General features: G+C 41.5%; 1 protein-coding gene across 1 annotated transcript in view; it reads left to right on the forward strand.

Annotated features, from left to right (window-relative positions):
• The window catches only part of MYO3B (myosin IIIB), a 638,187-nt gene that overhangs the window by 374,803 nt on the left and 237,229 nt on the right, over positions 1–26,155 (forward strand). Inside the window, exons 10-22 of the mRNA XM_082465327.1 lie at positions 1,621–1,717; positions 2,692–2,808; positions 3,300–3,404; positions 5,810–5,893; positions 6,727–6,929; positions 11,669–11,767; positions 12,089–12,203; positions 18,947–19,073; positions 19,875–20,085; positions 20,892–21,039; positions 22,427–22,580; positions 23,803–23,891; positions 25,640–25,769. Coding sequence (XP_082321453.1) covers positions 1,621–1,717; positions 2,692–2,808; positions 3,300–3,404; positions 5,810–5,893; positions 6,727–6,929; positions 11,669–11,767; positions 12,089–12,203; positions 18,947–19,073; positions 19,875–20,085; positions 20,892–21,039; positions 22,427–22,580; positions 23,803–23,891; positions 25,640–25,769 — 1,679 coding nt within the window. The remainder of the gene's footprint in view (positions 1–1,620; positions 1,718–2,691; positions 2,809–3,299; positions 3,405–5,809; positions 5,894–6,726; positions 6,930–11,668; positions 11,768–12,088; positions 12,204–18,946; positions 19,074–19,874; positions 20,086–20,891; positions 21,040–22,426; positions 22,581–23,802; positions 23,892–25,639; positions 25,770–26,155) is intronic.

The raw sequence follows: 26,155 nt of genomic DNA on the forward strand, positions 1-26,155 counted from the left end.
TGTCAAAAGATGCTTGAAATAAACTCGTAACATAGACTATTTCATACGATTGCAAGATATAAATTTAGGAAGGAGGTAAACTAGCTGAATATAATATGATGAGAATTTAATTTATTAAAAATATGTTGCAATATTTTGTTTTATGGTGAACTTCAAAGGAAAAAAATGCTTGGGTTTTATGTGAAGAGGATTTGGCCAGAAATGTGTACCCTCCTGTTGTTTTATTTGGCAAAGTGGCTAGATAGAAGCAGCTCTGAGTTTTTTAAAAAAGCTGTTTTTCAAACAGATATGATTTTTCTTTGACATCACTAATATGTTAGAATACAGATGAATAAACTGTTCTGTCTAATAATAATTTAAAAATGCTTAGGTTATAAATTTGACGTTATTAAGTAAAATTAAGTTTCAGCTCTTTGGACTTTTATATGAATTAACAGCAAAATTGGTTCTAGCACTGGAGATGACTAATACCATGCTTAAAATACTCCTTCTTCAAATCTATCAATAATAGGGATTAGGAAGTAACTTTTAATCTAATAGGCAGGAAGTTTTTTAAATGGTGAGTACACTCCCAAGAGAAAAATCTCACATATGTACACAAGGAGATGCACATAAAGATACTGAGTGCTGCTTTGTTTTTGATAGCAAAAAGTTGGAATCAGCCTAAATGTTGATCAAGACTGGGTAAAGAAATTGGTACATATTTATATGATGTAATATTACCCAGTGATTAAAGTGACAGTCACTTGCTCACTCACTCTCATTCTCTCTTTCTCTCCCTCGTTCCCTGTCTTTCTCTCTTATGTATGTATGTGTGTGTGTCTACCCCTGTCACCTTTTATGCCCAGTATCATCACAGGTCCATATATACATATATATATATATGGAAAGAGAGAGAGAGACAGAGAGAGAGATGGGAGAAGGGGTGGGTGGGGAATCATGATGTTGAATGGAAAAAAGTAAATTTGCAAAATGAAACCACTAGTATGATATCATTTTTATAATTTAACATACAAAATCTGTGTATTATGGGTACAAATATGTGTATGACCAATAATTTTAGATTGGAAGGATACCCACAAAATAGCGGTCACTCAGGAAAGGGGAGTGGGATGGAACATGGGTCCCAGAGGGCTTTAAAATAAACAAGATAAAATGTAAGCATTTATTGATTCGTTGGTATCTGCTATATTATTCTCTGAAGTTTTCTGTAGTTTTAAAAATTTCTCAAGACACATGGGGTGGTGCTGGTGGACAGCAGGAGGGGACCTCAAGGGAAGTACCCTAGTGAGAATTACATGCCTGACACTGAACAGAAAACAATGCAAGGAAGTGCTGTGGTTGGCACATAAGAAAAGCAGATATAAGTGTTAGATGGGCCCACTTGGCTGTGCTCCTCATGGCAGTGGAAGGCTTGAGCTCTGGAGCTCCCCTTACCCCTGGGAGCCCTGCAGTGATGGGGAGAGAGCTGGGGACCTGGACTGGACTTGCTCGTCCTGTCCCTTCTCTGAAGTCTCTGAACACGTTGTGTGGTAAGACTGTGGCTGCGTTGTTCTTGTGGCCTACTGTTTGCTGTATTTTTTACTGCCTTAGTGCTAATATTCTCTGGATAAACTCTAGGCATGAAAGGATGCATACCAGAAGACCCTATCATGTGGAAGATGCAGAAAAATACTGCCTTGAGGATGATTTGGTCAATCTCGAGGTTCTGGATGAGGTACTAAATATTTAGTAGACAATTTTCACCAATGACATTTGTTTCACATGAGTGGTGTGACCTTTCTGTTGTAGATGATATTCTCCTAAGGTCACTTGAAACTTTAATTGTTTGTATAGCCTTGGGGTGAAGCGCAGGAACATTTGGTTGCTGTGACTATGATCCAGTGTTGTGTGCATTTATAGTCCCCCAAATGTCCTAAATGATGAAGAGAAAAGGATTTGGATTTTTCCCGTAAAGGCCTTTATATGGTAGGCTTAAATGATGTACTAGATCAGCTGAAATTATTTTCTGTTTATAGAAAAGTGCACCTTAACCCTTAAATTAAGATAGTTGTTTGTTCTTCATAAAGAGGAGCTTCATTTAGGGAAATAGTGAAGCTAATATAGCTTGAATTCTAAATTTGGAAACTGTGATAATCCCCATTTAAAATATGCATGTTTAATAGAGCTGTTAATTGCACTGGAGCTGCTTCTGCTGATTCTAACTCTGGGGACCCTTAACTGCAAAGCATGAATCACTAAAGTGTGATATAAAATTGTTCAATTCTGCATTCCCACCACATAAATTTTAAGTGTAATACTTTGAGAAATGAAGTTACAGTTTGTCTGTACTTTATTAATAGGAATGGCCTATTAAATCAAATTCTAAATAGAACATTTTGGTTGGGTGAGACATGTTTTTCATAATAACAAACAAAATCTTTATTGCATATGTCAGAGTCTTTTAGCAAGTCCTAAGTGGGCGAATTCTTTTAGCATATTCCTAATTTTTTCTTTTTTCAAGGCAAATATCTGCATTTAGGATCATTAGGGTCCTAATGATTAGGATCCTAATCAATAGGGTATGACTTAAATGGACTATTTTAATGTTTTAGAGAAAAATATTCTTGTAAGAATACATTTGTTATTTTTAGGATCTCTCCCTTGACTGGAAATAATGTTTACTCTCAGTACTATTTATCCTCTTCTTAGGATACAATTATTCATCAGTTGCAGAAGCGTTATGTGGACTTACTGATTTATACATATGTTGGAGACATCTTAATTGCCTTAAACCCCTTCCAGAATCTAAACATATACTCTCCACAGGTAAGGGATCCTTCATGAGCATGTGGCTCCTTCATAGGAAATGTGAAATCTCAAGGGAAAATGAAAAGGGAGAAAAAATGAGAATAAAATTATGTCATCCTGGGGGTGTACATACCCCAAACTGAAGATAATAATGCAACACAGATGGAATTGTTACATTTTGGGGGTAACTTTTTAAGTTAATATGTAACAAAACAGCTAACCATATACCAGGCATTGGGTTACCTTGTTTATCTCTCACGAACCTGTGTGACAGGTAATATTATTAAGCCTATTTGGCAGATGAGGACATAGTGAAGTTAATGCCCTTCCACAAGCTTAGGAAGCCAGTAAGTGAAGAACTGGGATTTGAAGTCAGCTCTATAGACTCCAGAGCCTCAGCTCTACAGCCTCCCTGATGCCACAATTCCCCTAATAAGTGACGAAGCCTTGGTTTTGTGGGTAAAAGGTACTGGGACATTAGAAGAGTTCTTTAAGTTAATGTTTTTCAGTTTTCCAGACTTTATCATGGAGTGAAACGTGCCTCAAATCCCCCCCACATATTTGCATCAGCAGATGCTGCTTACCAATGCATGGTCACTTTCAACAAAGACCAGGTAAGAACTTACTGCCCTTCCCCACCAAGTCCCACAGTAGGATGTGTTCTGTCCTCCTCTGCAGCTCTTAAATCTTCCTAAAAACTTTCCATTCTGGTTGCTGGTGCTGAGTCAAGGAAATAGGCAGTAAAATAGTAGCTCAGTGGAACAGGAACAGTGATAAAGCCAGAGTAGCAGGAAAATGTGAAAACGCTTTTCAAGAAATGTGAAACGTCCTTATCAAGGGCACTCATTTCCCCTGGTAAAATATAATAAGGATAATTCTAATATGAATACAAGAACATAGAGCTAACACAAACCTGATGACATGGCAATGACTGTCATGAAAATGGGATGGAGAATGATGGACATGAAGTTCTTTCCAATGAAGGTCTCAGAAATTTCATGGTCCAGTCCTTTTTGTATGAAATACTGCACACAGGTTATTAGTGGTTCTGCACCACACTGTTTAGCTGCCTAGAAATTGTGATGAATTGGGTAAAGACTGAACAAATCTTAAACTCAGTGCTAGTTAAACACAAAGCTCACCCATACGTTTTAACTTTCTGGACCTCTGATTCACAGCAGTGGCATATCCAACCTTTGACCCTTCCTTTACTTTCAATATGTGTGTTTTCCCTTCTGTCTTTATTCTGTTTGAAATAGAAACAATCTAATGTGGTGGGAAAATTTTATGAGAGAAGCACAATGTGTATATTTCCTGAGACCTGTGAAGTCCCAGCTTTGGATTTGCTGAGGAGCTGATTGAGATTATAATAGTGCCAGTTACGAAATGGAGTACCTGGATTCACTATGTGTTAGAAACTTGGCTTCTCCACATTCTTACCTTTCCCAGAGACTTGTGAAATGTCCATAGAATTCATAGAAAGGAAGGAAATGAAGAGCGATATATGTGTTTCTCAAGTTAAAAAATTACCCCACTGTGTTATCTTTTTTCTGACACTAAATGTGTGTCTTTACCAACACCAGCCAGTTCTCCAATTCCCTGACACCAACTGGATGTCTAACAATTCAGTTGCATTCAATTCTGATACGAACTATCCGTATTTAGCACAGACCTCACAGGTTCAGGACTCAGTCCACAAGACTGCCCCTACTTCAGACACCAGCTGTGAATGGGGTACCCAGGCTACCTACACTTCCTCCTGGCTGACTGCAAATTCAGGGATTCCCACAGCCCCCCACAGGTTTGATAATTCACTAGAACGACTCACAGAACTCAGGAAAACACTTTACTTAGGTTTACTGGATTTTTATAAAGGATACAACTCAGGAGCAGCCAAATGCAAGAGATGCATAGGACAAGATACAGGAAGGAAAGTGGCGTAAAGCTTCCACACATTATCCTCCCAGGCCTGCAACATATTCACACCGGAAGCTCTCTGAATCTTGTTGTTCAAGAGTTTTTATGACTCGGTCAATCTCTGGCCCTTCTCTCCTCCCCAGAAGTTGGGGTGGCGGGGGTGAAATTTCCCGCCCTCTAAATCATGTGTTTGGTCTCTTTAGTAACCAGCCCCCATCCTGAAGCTATCTTGGGCTCCACCTTGAACCACTTGGTGAGCAGTTAGGTTTGGTTGAAAGGGACTTGTCTGTGAATAACAAAGGATGCTCTCATCACTCCCGTCATTCAGGACATTCCAAGGGTTTTAGGAGCTCAGTGCCAGGAACCAGAGACAAAGACCAAATATATGTTTTTTTATTATACCACACCCACTAATCTCCTTTATATATACACAAAGAGCTCCTAGAAACAAATGATAAAAGACCAATAATATATATATATAAAAAGGCAAAATATGGACTGGTCACAAAAAAAGGAAAATATGAATGACCTTAAACTTACGAAAGGATGCCCAGTCTCACTCATAATAAAAGAAGTGCAAATTAAAACTGTACCGAGGTATAATGTTTTGCCTATCAGACTGGCAAAAATCCAACATAGCCAGTTGGTGAGGGTGCAGGAGAACAGACACTTTCATATACTGATACAGTCCTTAGGAAAGCAATTTGGTATTATCTATCAAACTTATAAATGTGTTTACCTTTTGGTCCAACAACCCCATTTCTGGGAATTTATTCTACAAATGAACCTGCATGTAAATATAATGACCTACGTATCGGGTTATTCATTGCAGTATTGTTTGTAATAACATCGGGAAAAACTCAAGTATCCATCAACATGGGACGGGTTAAACAGACTATGGTACATCTGTATAAGGGAGCGACAAACGACTGAAAAGGTTGAGGAAGCTCTCGGTGTACTGAAATGGAAAGATTCCTAAGATATATTGCTCAGTGAAGATTTAAGGTGTACAGTGGTGGATGTTATATGAAAACCATAGCTGAACACACAGGGCATTTACTGTGCTTTGAATTCTTCACCAACGCTTCATTTTCTGTGTTAGTGCATTGTCATCAGTGGAGAAAGTGGCTCTGGGAAGACGGAAAGCGCCCACCTGATAGTTCAGCATTTGACTTTCTTGGGAAAGGTATTGACGACCTGCTTTCTGTATCGTGGTTAGAAGACTGCGTATTTTCTAAATGATGGAAATACTGGTTTTTATTAGGGGTTACATAGAAACATTCCATCTTTATTATGTTCACCTCCTGATCGCTAGGCCTCTTAAGATGTCAGCATGTCCTCCACCTTTCACATAGTGAAGAAAATAATGCCAGCACCAATTTACTAGATTATCGGCAATTAATTTTTCATGTTTCCAATGTAATACAAACATTCAGCCATTAAGTAGTAAAAGTGGTTAAACATTAGGAGCAGGAGCAGGGAGAGCCACTATGGTGATTAAAGGATTGGAAAATAGAACTCTCTGAACAAAAGTTGAGGGAAATGGAAATTTTCAGCTTGGTGAAATGGACATCGAAGGTATAGCTTTAAAAATACCCTAGCAGTTGCTTATACTCAGAATTAGTGTATTATGAGACTAAGAACAAATTTAAGAGTATTTTTTACAGATGAGGTTTATTGAATATTATAGTGAATAACTGAGAAAAGTGATGGGATCTCTCTATTTAAAATTCTTTCTAAGCTCTTCAGGCATTTTATCTGTCAAGAACTTTAAGAGAAGTGTAGCTGGTTGTAAAAACTAATGACCTAATCTAGCCTCATCTGATGCTTATACACCTGGGGAAATGCTCATCTGAGAAAACAATGCTGGTGATTGATGCTAATTTCCCCAAATGGAGTTTTTCCCCCAGAGGATAAATGTGAGATCTGCGGGCTGGGTGGTGTGGGTGGACCTTGCGTGGCAGCTCTTTTGGAGTAATGTTTCTGGAGGCTCCTCCTGACTGTTCTTGTTTGGCACAGGCAAGTAATCAGACCTTGAGAGAGAAAATTCTGCAAGTCAACTCTCTGGTGGAAGCCTTTGGAAATGCATGCACTGCCATCAATGACAATTCCAGCCGTTTTGGAAAATATCTGGAAATGATGTTTACACCAACTGGAGCTGTGATGGGGGCAAGAATCTCTGAATATCTCCTTGAAAAATCCAGAGTTATAAAACAAGCAGCGTAGGTGCACTGTTTTCTCGCTCTGGCTTTGCGCTGCAGTATAGACCGGGCGGCTTTGGGAATTTTCATGGCTCCATTCACCCTTGTTCTTAGCATCCCTGCCCCCCAGCCCCACCCCCAGCCTCCCCAAGAGCAAGGAATTATTTAAGCAAAGGATAAGTGGTGACTTCTAACCTAAAAGATGTTTACAAGCAGAGTAGAAAGGGCTGGGTGGGATTACATTGGGATAGGTATGCCCGTTCCTCCTGAGTTTGTTATACCAGGTAGAATTTAACAATATGCAGTTACTTTTTTTTTTTAAATTAATTAATTAATTAATTTATTTTTGGCTGTGTTGGGTCTTCGTTTCTGTGCGAGGGCTTTCTCTAGTTGCGGCAAGCGGGGGCCACTCTTCATCGCGGTGCGCGGGCCTCTCACTATCGCGGCCTCTCTTGTTGGCGGAGCACAGGCTCCAGACGCGCAGGCTCAGTAGTTGTGGCTCACGGGCCCAGTTGCTCCGCGGCACGTGGGATCTTCCCAGACCAGGGCTCGAACCCGTGTCCCCTGCATTGGCAGGCAGATTCTCAACCACTGCGCCACCAGGGGAGCCCTGCAGTTACTTTTAAAAATCATTAGGTCCCTTAAAATTGAGCTTGTCTATCAAAAAAAAAAGCACTGAAGATATTCCACATGTTCATTTTTTCCCTAGATTGAGAGAGGAAAAAAAGTTTTGTTTTAAGAAGAGCAGTATAGCAATAGTCCAATAGCACGGACTGCCCCTGGTTCAAGTGCTGGCTCTGACCTTGACTGTGTGACCTTGGGTATGCCCCCTAACCTCTCTGTGCCTCATCTGTGAAATGGAGATGCTACTAGAGCCTACCTCATGGGTTTGTTGTGAAGATCAGTGAGTTTGTTTATATAAAATGACTTTAAAAATACGTGGGTTGGTATATGTGATCAGAGAGTTAGCCACTGTTATTACTGTTGCAGGACACCAGACGCTCAGGGGCATGGCTCCCTTCATGCATTAATCAGTAATTATCTGTTGAATTCCTGCTGTGTGCCAGTGCTGTGCTCTCTGTTGGAGTTGCAAGAGTGAACAAAATAGACAAGGTCCCAGTGTTCATGGAGCTTGGAGTGGATAGGGGGTGGAAGAGGGGTGGGCGGCCAGGGACAGGGGTGAGGGGGTGGCAGGGGAATCCCAGGCATTAAGCACAAAAAACCATAAATGCAGACCAAGTGTGTTAAGTACCAGGAAGCAAAGTAAGGTGCCCTGAAGGTAAAACAGGAGAAAGGGCAATGACCTAGTCCAGGAAGAGAGGGCTCCCTGTGTAACAGATGTTGAATCTGAGGATCACTAGGAGTGAGCCAACGAGATGAGATGGGGACAGGAGTGGGGAGGAGGGAGAGAGGAGCAAAGACAAGACTGAGGCCAGATCATGCAGGGCTTGGGAACCAGGCTGAGGAACCTTATTCTAAAGGCAGTTCTTCTGAACCTTATTCTAAAGGTAATAGGAAGCCATTTAACATTTTCAAGAAGGGGAGTCTCAAAAACCAACTTGCATTTTGATGTGATGAAATAATGGCTCTGGCTTCAGTGTGGCAAATGGAGTGGAGGAGATGCGAGAAGTACAGTTGTGACATTGAGACCACTAGGAGGCTGGTTTCAAATCCATGTGAGAGGGAATGTTAGCCTGTGCTGAGGTGGTAGCGGTGGAGATGGGGAGGCAGGGGAGCTGATGCATCTGAGAGATACTGTGCAAGTAGAACCCACAGGACTTGTTTTAGGTTCAGAAACCCAGCATCTTCTTTTATCATATACCTGCAGTTTCCTCACAAAATAGGGACTGACATGAAAATTAAACAAATGTACAGAAGGCTAGAGTCAGTCATTTTAGCTTCCCTGTGGTGTCTTGATTAATTTTTATGAGGTCCCTACTTGTTTCTTCCAAATTAGGTTGATTTTAAAGTTTAGGGAGCTACCTCTGAGAGAATGGAAATTATAGTTTTCTGTGTTCAAATGTAAAGTGGTCTTTTATAAGGAAAATGTGAAGAGGGTTCCAGTCACAGCTGTGTCACTTATTAATATAAGTATCCTTATACCTTACTTTCCTTGTATGCAAAAAGGACATGATAAAGCCAACCTCACAGGGCTGTTATGATAATTAAATGAGATAATATGTGATTTTTACCAAATATAGAATCTGAAACATAATTGGTACCTAATAAACCATAACTTATTATTATTATTAAATTTAGTCAATATGATAGCACTAATGGATAAAATAGACTGAAGACATTGGATGAGGAGAAGATGGGACCTGTGCGAGTTCTGTTTGTCTGACCTTTCTGGTTCTGTCCTCCTCCAGCACATAGTAGGATTCTCCTTCTTGGAACCCTGTGGCTGGATATGGTCATAGGACTAGTTCTGGCAAATGAGCGTTTAATGGAAAGACCCTCCAGAGTGCTGGCAAAGTGCAACATGGTGGCCACTCCATCAGCCCGGGCCCAGGGACTCTGATGAGCAACCCCCCCACCCCCTGCACCGTGACCCTCAGTAGACAAGTACTCTGAGCAAGAAGTAAGACTTTGTTGAGCTAAGCCACTAAGATCTTGGGATGTTTGTTACTGCAACCAGATGGATGTCAGTAGGCAAAGCTTGGAAGAATTGAGTACTGGAAGTATCTGCAAAAATCTGTAGGAAGGTAGGACCACGATGGGTCAGCCAATGCCCACGCTTTTACCAGAGGCTGAAGAACAAATGGCATTCATGCGGGGCATACCGGTTCATGAAGCCCTGTAAAGGCCTTCCCGTCTCAGTGAATGGTGCCACCATCACCAGATACTCAAGGTAGAAAACTGGGAGGCAGCCTGCAGGTCCCTTTCCCTCACCACCCTCATTCATTCTATCCGGACAGTCTTTTAGTTGTTTTTCCAAAACATATCTTTAAGCTTACCCTTGTTCTCCATCATCCCTGCCATTACCCTGTCCAAGTCACTCACTGTCTCACCACATCCTCCTAATCGGTCTCCTTGCATCCATCTTAACTTCTTACAGTCTAGTCACACACTTACAGTTTAAAACACTTCAAAGAATTCTAATTGCATAATCAGCAGAATCCTCATTCTGGCCTGACAAGGCCTTGTGTGGGCTGACCCTGCCCGCCTGCCCACCCGCTTCTCACCAGCATTCTTTTGTTCTACATGGGTATCACGCTCAGAGCCTTTTCGTGTACGCTGCTCGCTCTCTTCGGAGCGCTTTCCCCCTTCTCTCTGTGGCTCCCTCCAGTCCCTTCTCATGCGTCCAGGTTTGATTTTAGTGTTATTTCCTTCCAGAGTCCTTCCCTTGACTTGACACAAGTGGCCCTCATCCCCCAGCGTTGTTCATCTCAGTCCCTTGTTTGTTTCTTTCAAAGCCCTCAACACCAGTTTCCCCGTTGATTCATCTGACTCCATCACTAGAAGGAAGCTCCAGAGGGCATGAATCCTCTGAGCCCTGTATCCCTGGCACCCAGTGCAGTGCCTGCCATGCTTGGCACTCAATAAGCTTATTAGTTGAGTGAACAAATGGGTGAGAAATGGCAAGTAGAGACATCTAGAACACAGGGCAGAGCTAAGAATGTATCAGAAGAGCTTGGACAGGATAAACAACCAGAGGAAGACTAGGATATCCAGGAGATGCTGAAGAAAAGCGTGGGGCCCTTGTCACAGATAGGGACAAGGAGTAGAGGAAGACAAGATTTCTTTCACAGAGCTACGTTGGCCAAGGTGAGGATTTGAGAAAATCCTGGGGCATCAACAGAAGAGAATGACCTCCTCTAAAGGAGAGAAAGGGATGTAGAGCAGGGCTTTTCAAACTATCTTTGCTGAAAGACTAGCTTTTTCAAAAAATATTGGGTTGGCCCAAAAATTTTGTTTGAGTTTTCCTTAAGATGTTACGGAAAAATCCGAACGAACTTTTGGGCCAACCCGATGGTAATTCACAATCTATTGTGAACCAATACTTTCGTAAAATGAAATTGAAATGTATTATCAGAAAAATTATCATACTCTTAGATGTCATAGCAATATCACTTGCTATAAAATGTCTAGACATAGACTTTCTAGTTCCTTGTCTTATCATAAGCTGACAGTAATCCACAGACCATGCTGAGAGCAGCACACATCCGAAAGAACCCTGGCCAGGGTGGCCTAAAAGAGGGTGCATAGCAGGAGACCAGGGGACGGATGCATGCCATTTTGAATCATATTTGAAAGAATACAAGTTTGAGAGAGTAGTCACCTCTGTTCTGCAACCAGTTCCCCTCCCTAACTTGCTGTACACCTGGCTAGCTGCTTCCTGTCTTGGGCTTCAGTAAAGTAGGGAGTTTGGCTGATTTCTCTAAGCTGGACATCACTGTCTCTGAAGCAACATGGGCTACAAACAGAAGACGAGTGGCACAGACGTGTAGTCATTTGTTCTGGAAAGATCTCTAAACATATGTAACCTGAGCTGTTACCTATAAATGTTCCATTCTCTAAAACCTCCTTCTGCATATAGTAAACATAAGTGTGTTTAATAGTGTGACATTGTGGCAATTACTATACTAATCCTATCACTATTGCTATTCTGTAATTGGGAAGTAGCATATTTAATTGCCTGTAAATGCAAATTTGCTACAGAATAATATTTTGCACAGAAAGGAAACTATATAAATTACTTGGAGTGGGGAAGCCCTGAATATGTTGTTAGTAATGTCCCTTTCCTTTTTTTTTCCCAGGGGAGAGAAAAATTTTCACATATTTTACTATATTTATGCTGGCCTTTACCACCAAAAGAAACTTTCTGAGTTCAGACTTCCTGAGGAAAAGCCTCCTAGGTAAGTGTCAGGGGTTTTAGTTGTTAATTTTTAATGAATATACAATTAGCAATGGACAAAACTTGAAAATAGAGCTGTTCTCCTAACTGGACACTCAGTCCCTTTAGCTGAAATGCCCATATGAGATGGCAGGAACTACATCTCCCTTTGCATTTTCTAGAAAGTTCAAAAACTCAATTGCAGCCATTTTACTCAGCATGTGCAGCATTATTTTATCACTGTAAGGAAATGCCCTTGCAAAGAAGGAGCCCAGTGATGCCCTGGTATTTGGGGTGCCATTTCCAAGTCAGTGCTCATTCTGTTTGGTCATACTCTCTGTAGGTACATAGCTGATGAAACCGGAAGGGTGATGCACGACATAACTTCCAAGGAGTCTTACAGAAGACAGTTTGAAGCAATTCAGCATTGCTTCAGGATTATAGGGTTCACTGACAAGGTGAGTGATTGTCAGCAGAGAAAGAATCTCAAGTGTTAATATTCTTGGGTGAATGTGAGTGAAGATATGAATGTTCTAACTTGGGGCTGGACACTTGCTTTTCAAATGCCATGCTGGTCACGTTATAAGGTCTTGCTACTCAAAAGTGTGATGCGCGGATGAGAAACATTGTCATTACACAAGACTTGTTAGAAACGCAGACTCTCAGATCCAATTAAGAACAGCAGAATCAGAATCTCCATTTTAATAAGATACGAGGTGAACATTAAAATATAAGTACCCTTGTAAGTGCCACGTGCCTGTGAGTTGCTGTCACTGTCATCAGTTCACGCCAGCTGTGATAACAAACACCTAGACAGTGCTGCCCTTTCCTGAGTTGGGGTTGTTCCAGCCATTACAGTGAATTGTGTCATAGGAGTACAGGAATATGTAGGTTACCCCCAAGCCACAGGAGTATATTTATGCAAGTAGTTCCTTGTGCCCCCAAACAAATTAATTTAAACCTTTTCAACTTTCTTGCAGTCACTTGCTTCTCCATGGCACACAGTTGCACATTATTAGCCATAGCTCTAAGTACTGAACTACCCTTATCATACTAGATACAGGCTGTCTCTATTAAATATATGCCAGAGGTGACAGAAAATATTTATTACCCTAGGCTCAAATATTACTCTGTGGTACATTTATGTCATAGTTTCTGGGCTTCTTGCCATCAATTTTGTAAAATATACAGATTCTTTTGCTTTTCCAACAAAGGAGGTGAATGATTAGGAGGTAAGTGAGAGTGTTTAAATCTTCAGGGATTAGATTACAAGACACTTGAGTTACCCTGGGACAACCACTCTGGATAAAGGATTGCTTTTGTAATCTGTTGAGTTTGGCCAGCCCTTTCCTCCCCAGCATGGTTGATTTTAGTCATAAAAATACTTTTCTTCTTTCTAGCCAGCTGTTAATTTTCTCTGTCAGCCTCCCACAGACTTTAAACTGACAGACAGTGGAAAATCCCAAAAGTCAGATACAAATAGAAATATATTTCCCTTGGTTCCTTAGAGGAGAGCAACTAAACAGGTTCCAGCATTGTTAAAGGACCTTTGTGGTTATTAATTTATAGAGCTGGTTGTTATCAAAGGTGCATCACCAGAAAAGTCAAAGTTCAGTGGAGATGGCAGTAGAGCCATTTAAAGTCACCTGGGTCATGCCAAAGTGTTTAGGGACATACTTTCTTGAAAGGGTACAGGAACAGTAGAGAAGTCAGTCATAGGGTTAATAATATTTTGCATTCCATAAGTACAATGATGGTTGCAGAATACTGTGGAGAGATTGGTACTAGCTCTAAAGGAAAGGCTATAATATCAGCCCTGTCCAGTGATAGAAATGTGCTGCAAATAATAATAAAACAGATGCTGTTTTAAGATAACAAAATTAAAAATGTTAAGTATGTATCCTTGAAGTAAGCCATCCCTAACCCCTATGGGGAAAAAAGTCTAGTAGAAATGAATGAATGGCTGCATAAATAGATATGAAAATAAAGAAACATAAAAGGTGGTAAACATTTTTAATTTGTGCCTGGTCTGGACTGTTAAATGAATAACCAGACTGGAATTATATGTATATGTGTAAATATTCACCATGTCCACTGTTAATTCATACTGGAAATAACCACAATTTATGTCAGTTAGCAACCCTGGAAATGGAAGGAAGAGTCTAGATCTTATCTTTCTTATCCTTAATTCTTTGGTTATATCTCCGTCTGTATCTCTATAGACAAACCATTTTGCTGAATCGACTCAGTTTGCTTTATGTTTGTAAACTCAGAGTAGTTTGACTAAATTCAGAAAGATTCAGTTGACTGTAGTCAGGCAGTAGATGCTAAATAGCTGATGTAACAGAATTTCTCTTAAGTTTTTCTGAGGGACATTTCTAGACAGAGCTTGCATGAGCTGGTCAATTTAATAAAAGTTATGGATGGTCCGTATCCTTTCTTATAATGTCACTAATTCGGATGCCCTTCAGTTTTTCCCAAACCCTTAGAGCTCCTGGACTCAGGAGCATGAATTAAATTCTGGGATGCCAGCCAAAAGTATCTGAAAGAACCATTGACCCTATGTTTATTGTAAAGAAACTTCACTGGTGGAAGGAATCTTCCAATAACAATGAAGTTCCTCATGGGGGCGGGGGTTATACTTAAAACCCTATGATAAAGATCAGTGCTTTTCTACTCTTAGTTTGTTTGTTTGGGTTTTTGTTTGTTTTTTCCTTAACATCTTTATTGGAGTATAATTGCTTTACAATGTTGTGTTAGTTTCTGCTGTATAACAAAGTGAGTCAGCTATACGTATACATATATCCTCATATCCCCTCCCTCTTGCATCTCCCTCCCACCCTCCCTATTCCATCTACTCTTATTTTTGGATTAAACTATACTATTTTTGTTTAATATTATGCTTGTCTTGCTGGTATATGAATGATCATAACATATTAAATAAATTGAGTTTTAGGTATGTTTATGTTTAATACTACATGAAGAGTCTTTGGCAGGTTATCTGTGATGGTCAAGATTGGACATTTACTGCAGATCACTTGATGAAGAGGTTAGGGGGATGGCTTTGCGATTAGGGCAAATTTTTTTCCTTTTCTTCAAAACAGATTATGAATTGGGAGAGTACTGCTGAGGATAGACTGAGGGTTATATGTTAAAATGTTAATTGGGGGTGTTGAGGATTTCAAGTGTCTTAAAGACAATAGGACTTACCATTGACTTTAAAAAAACAAAAAAAAACTTTATTGATGTATGATTGACATGCCAAAAAAATTTTTTTAAACCAACTACTGACTTGCAAGTTACAAATGTTGTGAGCCTCTGAAAAGGGAACTGAGTAAAGGCATTGGAATAGAGCCTGTAAGGGAGAAGGCCCTTCAGCTGGGCCTAATGCAGCGCTTTGGGCAAAACTGGTGAAAAACTCAAGACATTACAAAAGAAGCACGGTAAAGAGAGACTGAGAGGGCAAGTAAATTCCTAGGGAGAAACCAGAGACACAACTGCCGTGAGATGCCCATGAACCTGGCCAGAGGTAATTTGCTTAAATCAGCTCCAGGCTAACAGAGAAAACCAGGATTCTTCTCAACTTTCCACTTAGCCTCAACTCTATGGAGAGAATACCTATCTCAGTGAAAGAAGTATCTTCTGAGAAAAAGAGAGAAGAAGCCAAGACCATACATCCTGCGTGGGGCCTTGGTGGAGAAATGCTTCCCCACTTTTGCTGATTGGTGGTGAAACTGAATTCACACTCATCAGCAGTGCACTGGGAAACCTAATTGGAGGAGTTGTTAGTCTTCTTAATGAATTTTCCTGTCCTGAGTGAAGTGATTCCATTTTATCATATAGAAAGTTGGAAATTGGTAAGAAATAAAAAGAGAGCAGCTTAGCAAGATTCTATAGGAAAGGCAGGGTTACCAGGAAAGGCTTCATAGCTGGAGATGAGGCAAGAGAAAATGAGCAAGGTAAGGAAGGTGAAAAATCCTTCCCAGGCTGGCTATGTGGGGAAGAGAAGAGACATTGGATTAAGTATTAGGGAGTGAGGAATAATCCCACAGATGGACATACTACTGATTGAACTCTACCCTTATATGAATAATGTTTTGACCTGAACACAGGAGTGGATGTAGGTCCTAGGCCAGAAAGGAAGAACTAATTAGCCCAAGAATGGGGCTAAAGAGTCAAGTGGAATAGCCTGGAAATGGAGCAGGGGAGCACGGTAAGGCGAATACCTCCATAATGAGGTGATGAGCGTTGGTCACGCCTTCTGGTGTTCCCTTCTCTGAACCAAGGAAGGAGACCCAATCTGCTGTTAACTTCAGTCTTTTGCACAGTGCTTGAACCGCAAAATTTTTGCTGAAGGTCATAGGTAGTTCTCCTCTTTGAAAGAGGAAATCTGAGCATTGTGCTGAAAAGAATACTGTCAAAGACACAAAAGGTGAGGGTGTGGTCTTTGACTGTCATTTCCTTTGGGGATGGTCATCCCAGTGGTGAAATGCCTGGAAGCCTTATTTTGGGAGGTTTCATAGCTTGTATAGTTATACATGGTGTGTGTGTGTGTATGTTTTAATTAGCAGAAATACTTTTTTCCCTAAGTATATTGAGAGTTTTAGATAAGCTCTTTTTTTTAATGCATTCTTTTTTTTAAATTAATTTATTTATTTTTGGCTGTGTTGGGTGTTCGTTGCTATGTGCGGGCTTTCTCTAGTTTCGGCGAGCGGGGGCTACCCTTCGTTGTGGTGCACGGGCTTCTCATTGCAGTGGCTTCTCTTGTTGTGGAGCACGCGCTCTAGGCACGCGGGCTTCAGTAGTTGTGGCTCACAGGCTCTAGAGCGCAGGCTCAGTAGTTGTGGTGCATGGGCTTAGTTGCTCCGCGGCATGTGGGATCTTCCCAGACCAGGGCCCAAACCTGTGTCCCCTTCATTGGCAGACGGATACTTAACCACTGCGCCACCTGGGAAGCCCTAGATAAGCTCTTGAGATAACTGTGTATCGAAATGACAGATATAGAACTCACTGCTGTGGAATCTGTTTTACTGTCTGGGATCTGCTTCTGTGGGGAGTTGCTGGATGCATTCTGTAAGCCTCACACTGTATTGATCAAGGTAATGAGGTGCTGTCATGTTAAATCCATGCTAGTCCCAGAAAACCTGTTTGGTAGGTGTTCTCCTTAGCCACTTTTAAGTTGTGTGATTAAAACAGTGATTCTTGAAGTCAGGAACATGACATCTTGCCTTTGATTTAGGAGTTTGAAGAACAGTATTTTTCTATAGTGGAAGCCCAGTTTAAAATTCTCATTTGTCTTTGTAGCATTGTCATGTATCCAGCAGATGTCACTGTTACAGTCCGTGTTCAGCTTTTTGGCTTTACTGAGCATTGTTTGCAGGAAGGCTCGATTTGGGGACAATGCTTTATCAATGGTCTAAGGGCAGTTCCTATTAGTTTGTTGCTATGTATAGTACTAAATCAAGTTCCCTGCCCGAGTATTTTTTGTGGAAGTACTTTTCTCTATCTATAAGCATAATACGCAGAAATTTCCTGGCTATATATTTCATTTCTCACCTGCAGGAAATGCAAATATTTAAATAAATAATTGTACTTTCTTTCTTTCTTTTTCTTTCTTTCTTTCTTTCTTTCTTTCTTTCTTTCTTTCTTTTATCATTAATGATACTTATGTATTCCACTTTCAGTATTAAAGAGGACTTAGAGCAGCTGAACTGTTTTTACCCACATCACTTCTGTTTTTACCAAATGTGTGGAGTTTTCTTCCCCACAGCAACCAATTCTCCTACAATTCAATTCAGTTCTGACACTGTCTAACCTTGAGTTAGCTTCTGATTGCACAAGTTAGGGGCTTTGTCCCACAAGACTGCCCCCACTTCAGGTACCAGTTGCAATTCCCATGTTCTCTTATTTCTGATGGACTGGCTATAAATTGGGAGTTCCCAAGACCTCCCCCTCCTCAGGTTCAATAATTTGATAGAAGGACTCACAGAATTCAGGAAAACGGTTTACTTACTATTACTGGTTTATTATAAAGGATACAACTCAGGAACAGACAAATGGAAGAGATGCATAGGGCAAGGTATTGGGAGAGGGGACACCACCTCCTTTTACCACCTTCCTGTGTTTGCCGACCCGGAAGTGCTCCAAGCCTCATCAATTAGGGATTTTAGTGGAGGCTCCATTACATACGCATGACTGATCAAGCCATTGCCTACTGATGATTAACTCCATCTCCAGCCGGTATCCCCTCCTTGAGGTGCGGGGTTCCACTAAAAGTTCCAACCCTTGAATCACTTCCTTGGTGCCTCTGTCAACCAGCCCTTCCCCCACCTATCCTCCAAGAGTCACCTCATTAGCACAGACTCAAGTGTGGTTGAAAGGGGCTTATCGTGAATAACAAAGAACACCCTTCTCACCCCTATCACTCAGAAAATTCCTGGAGTTTTAGAAACTCTTGTGCCAGAAATGGGTATGAAGACCAAATATATATTGGGCTGGCCAAAAAGTTCATAAACCCGAATGAACTTTTTGGCCAACTCAATATTATTATATTAAAACACCACAGATCGTGTCTAGTGAGTCTTTCAAAAGATTTTCTGACCTCATTCATGACTATATACTCCATAATTTAACTTCGAATGTTCTAGTGAAACATCAGTGAATGCCCTGCCAACTATTTCATAAAAGCTATATTCAAAAGAGGTTAAGGAAACATATCCACTCTTGTTTTGAAGAAAGAACCATACCTGAATTTGGGAGGTGGTATTAGTTAGGGTGAAAGGCTAAAAGTGGCTGAAAGAACAAAGAAGATCAGTTCTCTCTAATGTAAGCATTCCAAGGCAAGAGTTTCAGGTTGTACAACATCTCTGTTCCATCAGGTCATTGGTCTGAGGCATCCTAATCAGTGGTATGGTTGAGGCTGGGTTGCTGGGAGTTCCATCCAACAATAATGGCAAAAATGCTTGGAGGAGGCATGCTCCATTCTGTAAGGCAGGCCTGGAAATGGCACACATTGTTCTGCTTGCTCCTTTCTTAAGAATTTAGTTACATGGCCTAACTGCAAGGGAGGCTTGGAAAATTTTTTGTGTGCCCAGGAGAAGGGGGAGGATGGACGTTGGTGGGCAACTAGCAGTTTACACCACAGCACTAGTGATTTAATTGACTGGCAGTGACCAAACATGGTTCTTGATGTCCTTTTCAGGAGGTGCACTCAGTGTACAGAATTTTGGCTGGGATTTTGAATATTGGAAACATTGAGTTTGCAGCTATTTCCTCTCAACATCAAACTGATAAAAGTGAGGTGCCCAATGCAGAAGCCTTGGAAAATGGTAATTATTTGACGCCTGTGCACTGTGTAGCTAAAGTACACGTTTCTTTTACTTTCGGAGTTTTTCAAGACTCTGAAATATGGTGTTTTGTTGCTGGTCGTTCAACTGGCTCTGGGCGTTTTCACTAACCAGTATTTCCCAGAGGCTGTCTGGTAGAACATCAGTGTTCTTTTCATAAGTGGCAAATAGATGTTCTTCAAAAAAGAATTCCATGCCAGGTAACTCTGCGCAGTGATTCTCACCAGTGTCTGCTTTTGAAAATCATCTACAAATTTTTGAAAAAAATACGAGAGGTTGGACCTCACTCTAAATTCACTGAATCAGCATCTGCAGGGGACAAAGCTGGCACCTATTTATTTTTAAAGTTCCACAGGTAATAATGGTGGCACAAGGAATAAGAATCCTGAGTTAGAAAAAAAACTGATTTAAATAAACACCTTTTGTGTTAAACTGTAGCACTTTTTATGGTCTTTAATATACTAATGTGCTTTGTGATTCTCTAAGAGCAGACTATACTCTCCAGCAACTGCTCCAACTTATTTGACCAAAGACCACCTCCTTCCGCATTTTCTTCATCTAACATGTGTGAAGAGCTTTCAGAACAGTTTGGGAGGTATTGCCTCAGTCTGGGTGCTTCTTGGGGTTAAGGAGCCGGCTTGTTTATCCTTGGCCCTGAAGTGCTGAGGATGAGCCTGGCATGTAGCTGGTGCTGAGTAAATACTGGCTAGATGAATGGATGGATGGGTGGATGGATAGATGGATGTCTGCATTCTCCGGCATCATCCTTACCCTCTCTTCTAGCTGCCTCGGTTCTCTGTATCAGCCGTGAAGAGCTCCAGGAGGCCCTCACCTCACACTGCGTGGTCACCCGGGGTGAGACCATCATCCGCGCCAACACCGTCGACAGGGCCTCAGATGTCCGAGATGCCATGTCCAAAGCCCTGTATGGGAGGCTTTTCAGCTGGATCGTAAATCGCATCAATACACTCCTCCAGCCAGACAAAAACTTACGGCAAGTTCCCCCGGAGAGCAGAGGCCTTGGGGAGAGTTGTCATTGACCCCAGTGTCTCTTAGAGATTGCAAGAGGAAGCATTTGGTTCTCTCTTGGGTTTTCTTTAGTGAAGATCTCAGGCCATCTCCTTTAAAAGATGCAGTGTTTATACCCAAGAGGCTCATGATTGACGGAACCATTAGAGTGCAGTGTTTAAGAGAACAGTCTTGGCTGGGAACTGGGAAAACTGGGTTTGCATCCAAGCTTCACAGCTTCATCAGTGCATGTTCTAGGTCGTAGTTTTCTCATCTGTAAAATGAGTATAATATCCTCATCATAGTGTTGCTTTTAGAATCAACTGAGACATTTCATGAAAAGTGTTTAAAGTACAGTATCTCACAGTATTATTACTACTACAGCTTTTTCTTTGCTAAGCATTAGTGGTTTCTAGATTGTGGAAGAATTGACAACATCAAACTCTAGAGTCTTCTTCCAACTAAGCTTTGTGTGTGAGAAAGTAGAAGAATAAATGAGCAGCAGCTCCAGCCCCTTCAAACAGAGTGGTTCCTCTTTAATCTCTTTATAAATGGAGCTTCTGAGGAAGGTTTGAAAGGATTCTACTGCTTTAAAACAAGAAGTTGGAAGTACTGTTGAAAAACTCAAGGAGCCAATGGTTTAACACACAGACAGTTTCTCCCCCGAAGGTGGCAGGATGCCGATTTCCCTGAGTGGCTACATGTGTTGACAAAATGCAGGCATGTATATTCTCACTGTCCTGAGATGGCTGTTTCCTCCCCTAAAAGGTTTTATTCTTCTCTCTCATGCAGTACTTCAGACGATGGTATGAACGTGGGGATCTTGGATATTTTTGGATTCGAGAACTTTCAGAGAAATTCATTTGAGCAGCTCTGCATAAACATCGCCAATGAGCAAATCCAATACTATTTCAATCAGCACGTTTTTGCTCTTGAGGAGGTAACAGTGAACTCTGAAGGCACTAGAGCTGGTGGGAAAGGTGCCTGCAGGCTGCTCAGGGTTTGAAGCAGAAACCCTGTTAGGTTAACAAGCCAAAGACTCCAAAGAAAAACCACTGTTGACTCAGCTCGGTGCTTTGTGACCACCTAGAGGGGTGGGAGGGAGGCGCAAGAGGGAGAGGATATGGGGATATACGTGTGCATATAGCTGATTCACTTTGTTATACAGCAGAAACTAACACAACATTGAAAAGCAATTATACTCCAATAAAAGTGTAAAAAAAAAAAAAAAAAAAAACCACTGGTGAGGCAGTCCTGTCAGAATAACTCAACAGTCTAAATTTAGTCTGGAAAAAAAGAGGTCTCGATTTCTGTGGAAAGGTACATTTCCTCCCTTGAGTGAAGCTGGTGACAAGCCAATTATTTAAATGTTGCTTCCAAAGTGATTCATGTGCATTGCTCAGAATGCTACATTCTCTTCTGCTTCATTTAACTAAAAATATCTATGATCGTGACCAAAATGACACAGGATGATCTTGAACTCAGGACACAGGTTCTTGTTGTTCTTAACTCCCAAACTGGCCATCCCCATCCCCTCTCTTGCACACCAGACCCCACAAGAAGTGGTTGGGTATCTTCAGGGAGGTATAAGAGATGTTCTTGGTTTTCTCAAAATGGAAATCTTTCCCCTGTTTAACGGTAAATAAAATAGGATGTGAAGCTAGTGGCCCCAAAGGCTAGGGCCCCTTCTCCTCCACCACAGCCTGTACTTCAACCCCAAGACTCTCCTGTATGAAGAGAGAGTATGTAGTTGCACAAACTAAACGTTCTGACCAAGCTCCTTGTTTTAATACAGGAGCGAGGACACAGAAACTACTATGATTAGATAAACACAAAGACATGGACTAAAAATACCAGTATTGGTTTTATCACTGGAACTGGATAAATCCGTATCGCACTCTTCTCCCCACTCGCTTGTACAAAACTAGACCTTATTTCAGTCCAGCTTCCTTCCACTTATCTTCCTGGGATATCTGGAGTTTTTCTAGTTTTTTAGTCTGAGATGATTCCTTTGCAGAATCCTTTGCAGAAGATAGAAATCTGCTTTCTTTCTGGTTTAAACCTTACTTGTCACTAAAATAAAAAATTTTCAGCTTCCCTTCCTTTCTACATCAGTTTCTCAATTCTGAGTCCCCAGGTCAGTGTTTGGGAGACAGAGAGCCATCCCTTCTCTTGCCACCTTCACCTGCCTACTGCAGAAGAGCCCTGTCCTACTCACATAATAAAATACACCCTGTTCAGTGTTGCCAGACACAAAAAGTGCAGGCAAACTGGTGGTACCTAGGCCAGTTTTGGGCTGGAGAGATTCACAATCCGTTTCCTTCCAGATGGAGTATCAGAATGAAGGCATTGACATGACACCCGTGGAGTATGAGGACAATCGCCCCCTCTTGGATATGTTCCTCCAGAAACCTCTGGGACTGCTTGCACTTTTGGATGAGGAAAGTAGGTTTCCCCAAGCAACGGACCAGACCCTGGTTGGTAGGTACCTTTTGGAAAAGGCATATACTTGCAGAAGAGAACTTGGCTACTGGCCTCACGTCATCAAATGAATGTGGTTTAAGGAATCTTTCCTGTGTATTTTGGCTACCCAGTGATTGTGAAAATATAGACCCTGCTCTTAATGAATTGAAATGTTCAGAACATGTCCTGGTAGAATTTGTGTGTTAAAGCAAACCCGTCACCATCTCTCAGACCTTGCTCACTTTCCTATTTCTGCAAATGGAAATACCTTTACCCTATGTCAATATCACTTTTTCCACCTTCTGCTCCCTTATTTCCCATAACCAGTACTTGATTCCCCTCCTTTTTCATGTCCTTCTCTCGTATCTCCACCTGGACGCCCAGCCATCTCTAGTCCAAGTTTGTACAGAAGCCCCTGCTGGTCTCCTGGGTTCCAGGCTCATATTCTCCCCCTCTACCCTGGACATCCCAGCTAATTTAGTCTTCCTAAAGCTACCTTTTCATTAGGTTACCATTATCTATGAAGTGACGGTAAAACACCTCCTTCTGGCATTCAAGGCCCTCTGTGCTTTACCCCTATACCTACTGACCTACTTCTCCTTCTTTGTGAATCTTCAGTGTTGCACATGGTCCTGTCTCTCACTTACATTGGGAGATCCTTGGGCAACAAAGCCCCAACCCTTGCATCCCTTTACTAGTTAGCACAGTTCCTCACACAGAGTAGGTCGTCAGTCACAACAAAAGCAAAACTATTTGTAGAGGGAGGAACATGAAGTTTCAAGCCTTTTTCCCAGATGGAAACTTGATCTGTGGGAGAGATTCACTTCTAGGAGTTGAGATGGTCACCCTCAGGTGACTTCCTTTTATCTATAAAATTGTCACAAGTTGCCAAGAGGAGAATAAACCAGGGTTATTTGCCTTCCATGGAGTATCTTCATAGTTCTAAAGCTAATTAGCTGGTCTCCTGGTGGCATCAGTGTGCATTCTAGGAGTTCTCAGAGCAGAGCATGATATCGTAGGGAACAGCCTGACACTAAAGACAGCGTGAAACAAGTAAATGAGAACTCAGCTGTAAATGCCCATCACATGGGGGAATCTTCCTCCATCACTGAACATACAAGAATAATATCAGGCTACTCTGAAATTCCTTATTCTGGGTCATCATGGTTCGAGGAGCACACTTTTGTCTGAAGGACCAAATAGTTCACGTTGTAACTTTTAAACATGAAAATCCACACAGATAAATTTGAAGATAATCTCCGATGCAAATACGTCTGGAGGCCCAAAGGAATGGAGCTGTGCTTTGGCATTCAGCACTATGCTGGAAAGGTGAGACACGTCAGTTATTAAACCTGAACTTGACAAGGGGTAAGTGTCGACTGTACCCTGTTTGTGGCCCTCGCGAAATTGCTTGCAGATTCCTTTCTCCTTTTAATTCTTCGTGAATACCTAATCATAATTCCCAAACTTTCTCAGTGGTGGTGCTCACAGAAAGTAGCCCCTGGCAAAGAAGCACTTTCTCGCTGGGGTGACCGACAGAGCTGCCATCTGCTTCTCACCTGAGGTTTGGCCTAGAAGTGACAGCTCTCCAGAGAGAAAACATATTATAGCTTTTGCAGCGTTTAGTGGTGAATGTTCACATTCAAAAGTCATTTGGAGATGTGTAGGTAATGGAGGAGGGTTAATATCACAGTGGGGCTCAATTTTTAGCACTTTGTAGCCCAAGTGTGTGTCTACAGGGCACCAAAAATGTCTAGATGAAAAGGAAAAAAAAAAAAAAAAAAACTCACTTCATCATCCAGATGTTAAGCTTTTACAACATTAACTGAAATTTCCATTTTTCACCCATTATGCCTAAGTGTCAATTTCAAGTTCCTGAAGCAAATTAGTGAGTGATTGAGGAAATTCTTTCCCCCTGTAGCCAACAATTCATTGCGCACGTTACTCTCAAAGGAGTGGCGTGAATTATGGCTAATTGGTTCCCGCAGGGTCTGCTGAGGCCCTGGGTCCAGAAAATGGATAAGAGTTCAATAAAAGGTATTTCTGATTATTTTGTTGATTTGAGACTTATTGAAATTATTTTTCACATTCACATCATGGCATGGAAATTAATTTTGCCTGACTGGAGGTTGGTTAAAAGGCAGTCTAATACAAGTGAAGAGGTGGTTTTTCCCTCCACATAATACATCATGGTATCTATTTTGGATCTTTGCTAGAAATTGCAATCCAGTTTTCGCTCTTAAAAACTTAATTTACCTTAGCATTGAAGCCTGACTGCGTATGACATCTACCCTGATCCCCATGTCCCCATTCTTCTCTGCTCTTCTGCCTTCCATTCCTGTCCCTTTTCTCACACCTCTCTTCCCATCTCTCTGTCCTTTTTCACCTATTTCCTACCCACCCCTCTTCTTCCCTCTTTCTCCCTCTTGTCCTTTCTTGACTTTAAAGGAAAAATAGGATCCTTTTCCTTCTGGGCTCTGTGTCTTTTCCTGAATTCATTTGTTACTCAACACTTATTTCATTGGAACATCCCTTAAAATTGCACTGACCTGGATCCCCTCTGTCCTGAGAACCGAGAACTGCTCAGAATCCCTGAGCCATCACTCAGGTGCCACGAGAACCTTGGGAAGAGTGAGGGTGCAGTGGTTGTGAGCGTGGAGCCAAACTGCCCAGGTTGGGATACCTGCCCACCGCTGGTGACACGTGTGACCATGGGCACATTATTCAGCCTCTCTCTAAGCCTCTGTTTGCCCACAGTAAAATAGAGATAATAACAGTGTGAACCTCATAGGATGGATGCTTCCCATATTGTGAGTGCCCGATACAATTATTCTGATGTGATATATCTTTGACAGGACTCTTCTTCAAAGAATAATTGGACAAGAGGTTAAGATAAACTGGCCTCTCAAAAATTACAATTCCTCCCCCCTTATATGGTGGTCTGGGTTTAAAAGCATGGCTGTGTCAAGATGAATTCTATACAGAGGTTGATTAATTACTGACCTCGGACAATGTGCCCGTGTCGCCAGTGATGGGGATGGTATTGGCTCACTTGTGATTTACTATTCGTGTTGCAGGTATTATATGATGCTTCTGGGGTTCTTGAGAAAAACAGAGACACTCTCCCTGCCGATGTGGTTGTCATACTGAGGACTTCGGAAAACCAGCTTCTTCAGCAACTCTTCTCAATCCCTTTGACCAAAACAGGTACTTGGAACCTCCCTGACAGCCCTGGGTCTGATGCTTTTACAAGCCCTGCTGGGGTTTTCCATTTCATGTCTAAATCCTGCCAGGGCTGCACTACTAACATTTTGAACTTTGAGCAGGTGTAAGGGTCTATTCAGCTAAGTTCAAGAAGAGGAAAGTGATTGTTTCTTTTGCATCTAATTGCACAGCATCAGCGTATATATATGTGTGTGTACACACACACACACACACACACACACACACTTTCTATAACATCACCTCTTAGACTTCTCATTTTCCCTGCCTGCTTCCTTCATTCTTCCATTTATAAAAATGTATGTTGGGAATTCCCTGGCAGTCCCGTGGTTAGAACTCCACACTTCCACTGCAGAGGGCACAGGTTCGGT

This window comes from Balaenoptera physalus (assembly GCF_965194825.1).
Source record: "Balaenoptera physalus genome assembly, chromosome: 6".
Taxonomy (NCBI): domain Eukaryota; kingdom Metazoa; phylum Chordata; class Mammalia; order Artiodactyla; family Balaenopteridae; genus Balaenoptera; species Balaenoptera physalus.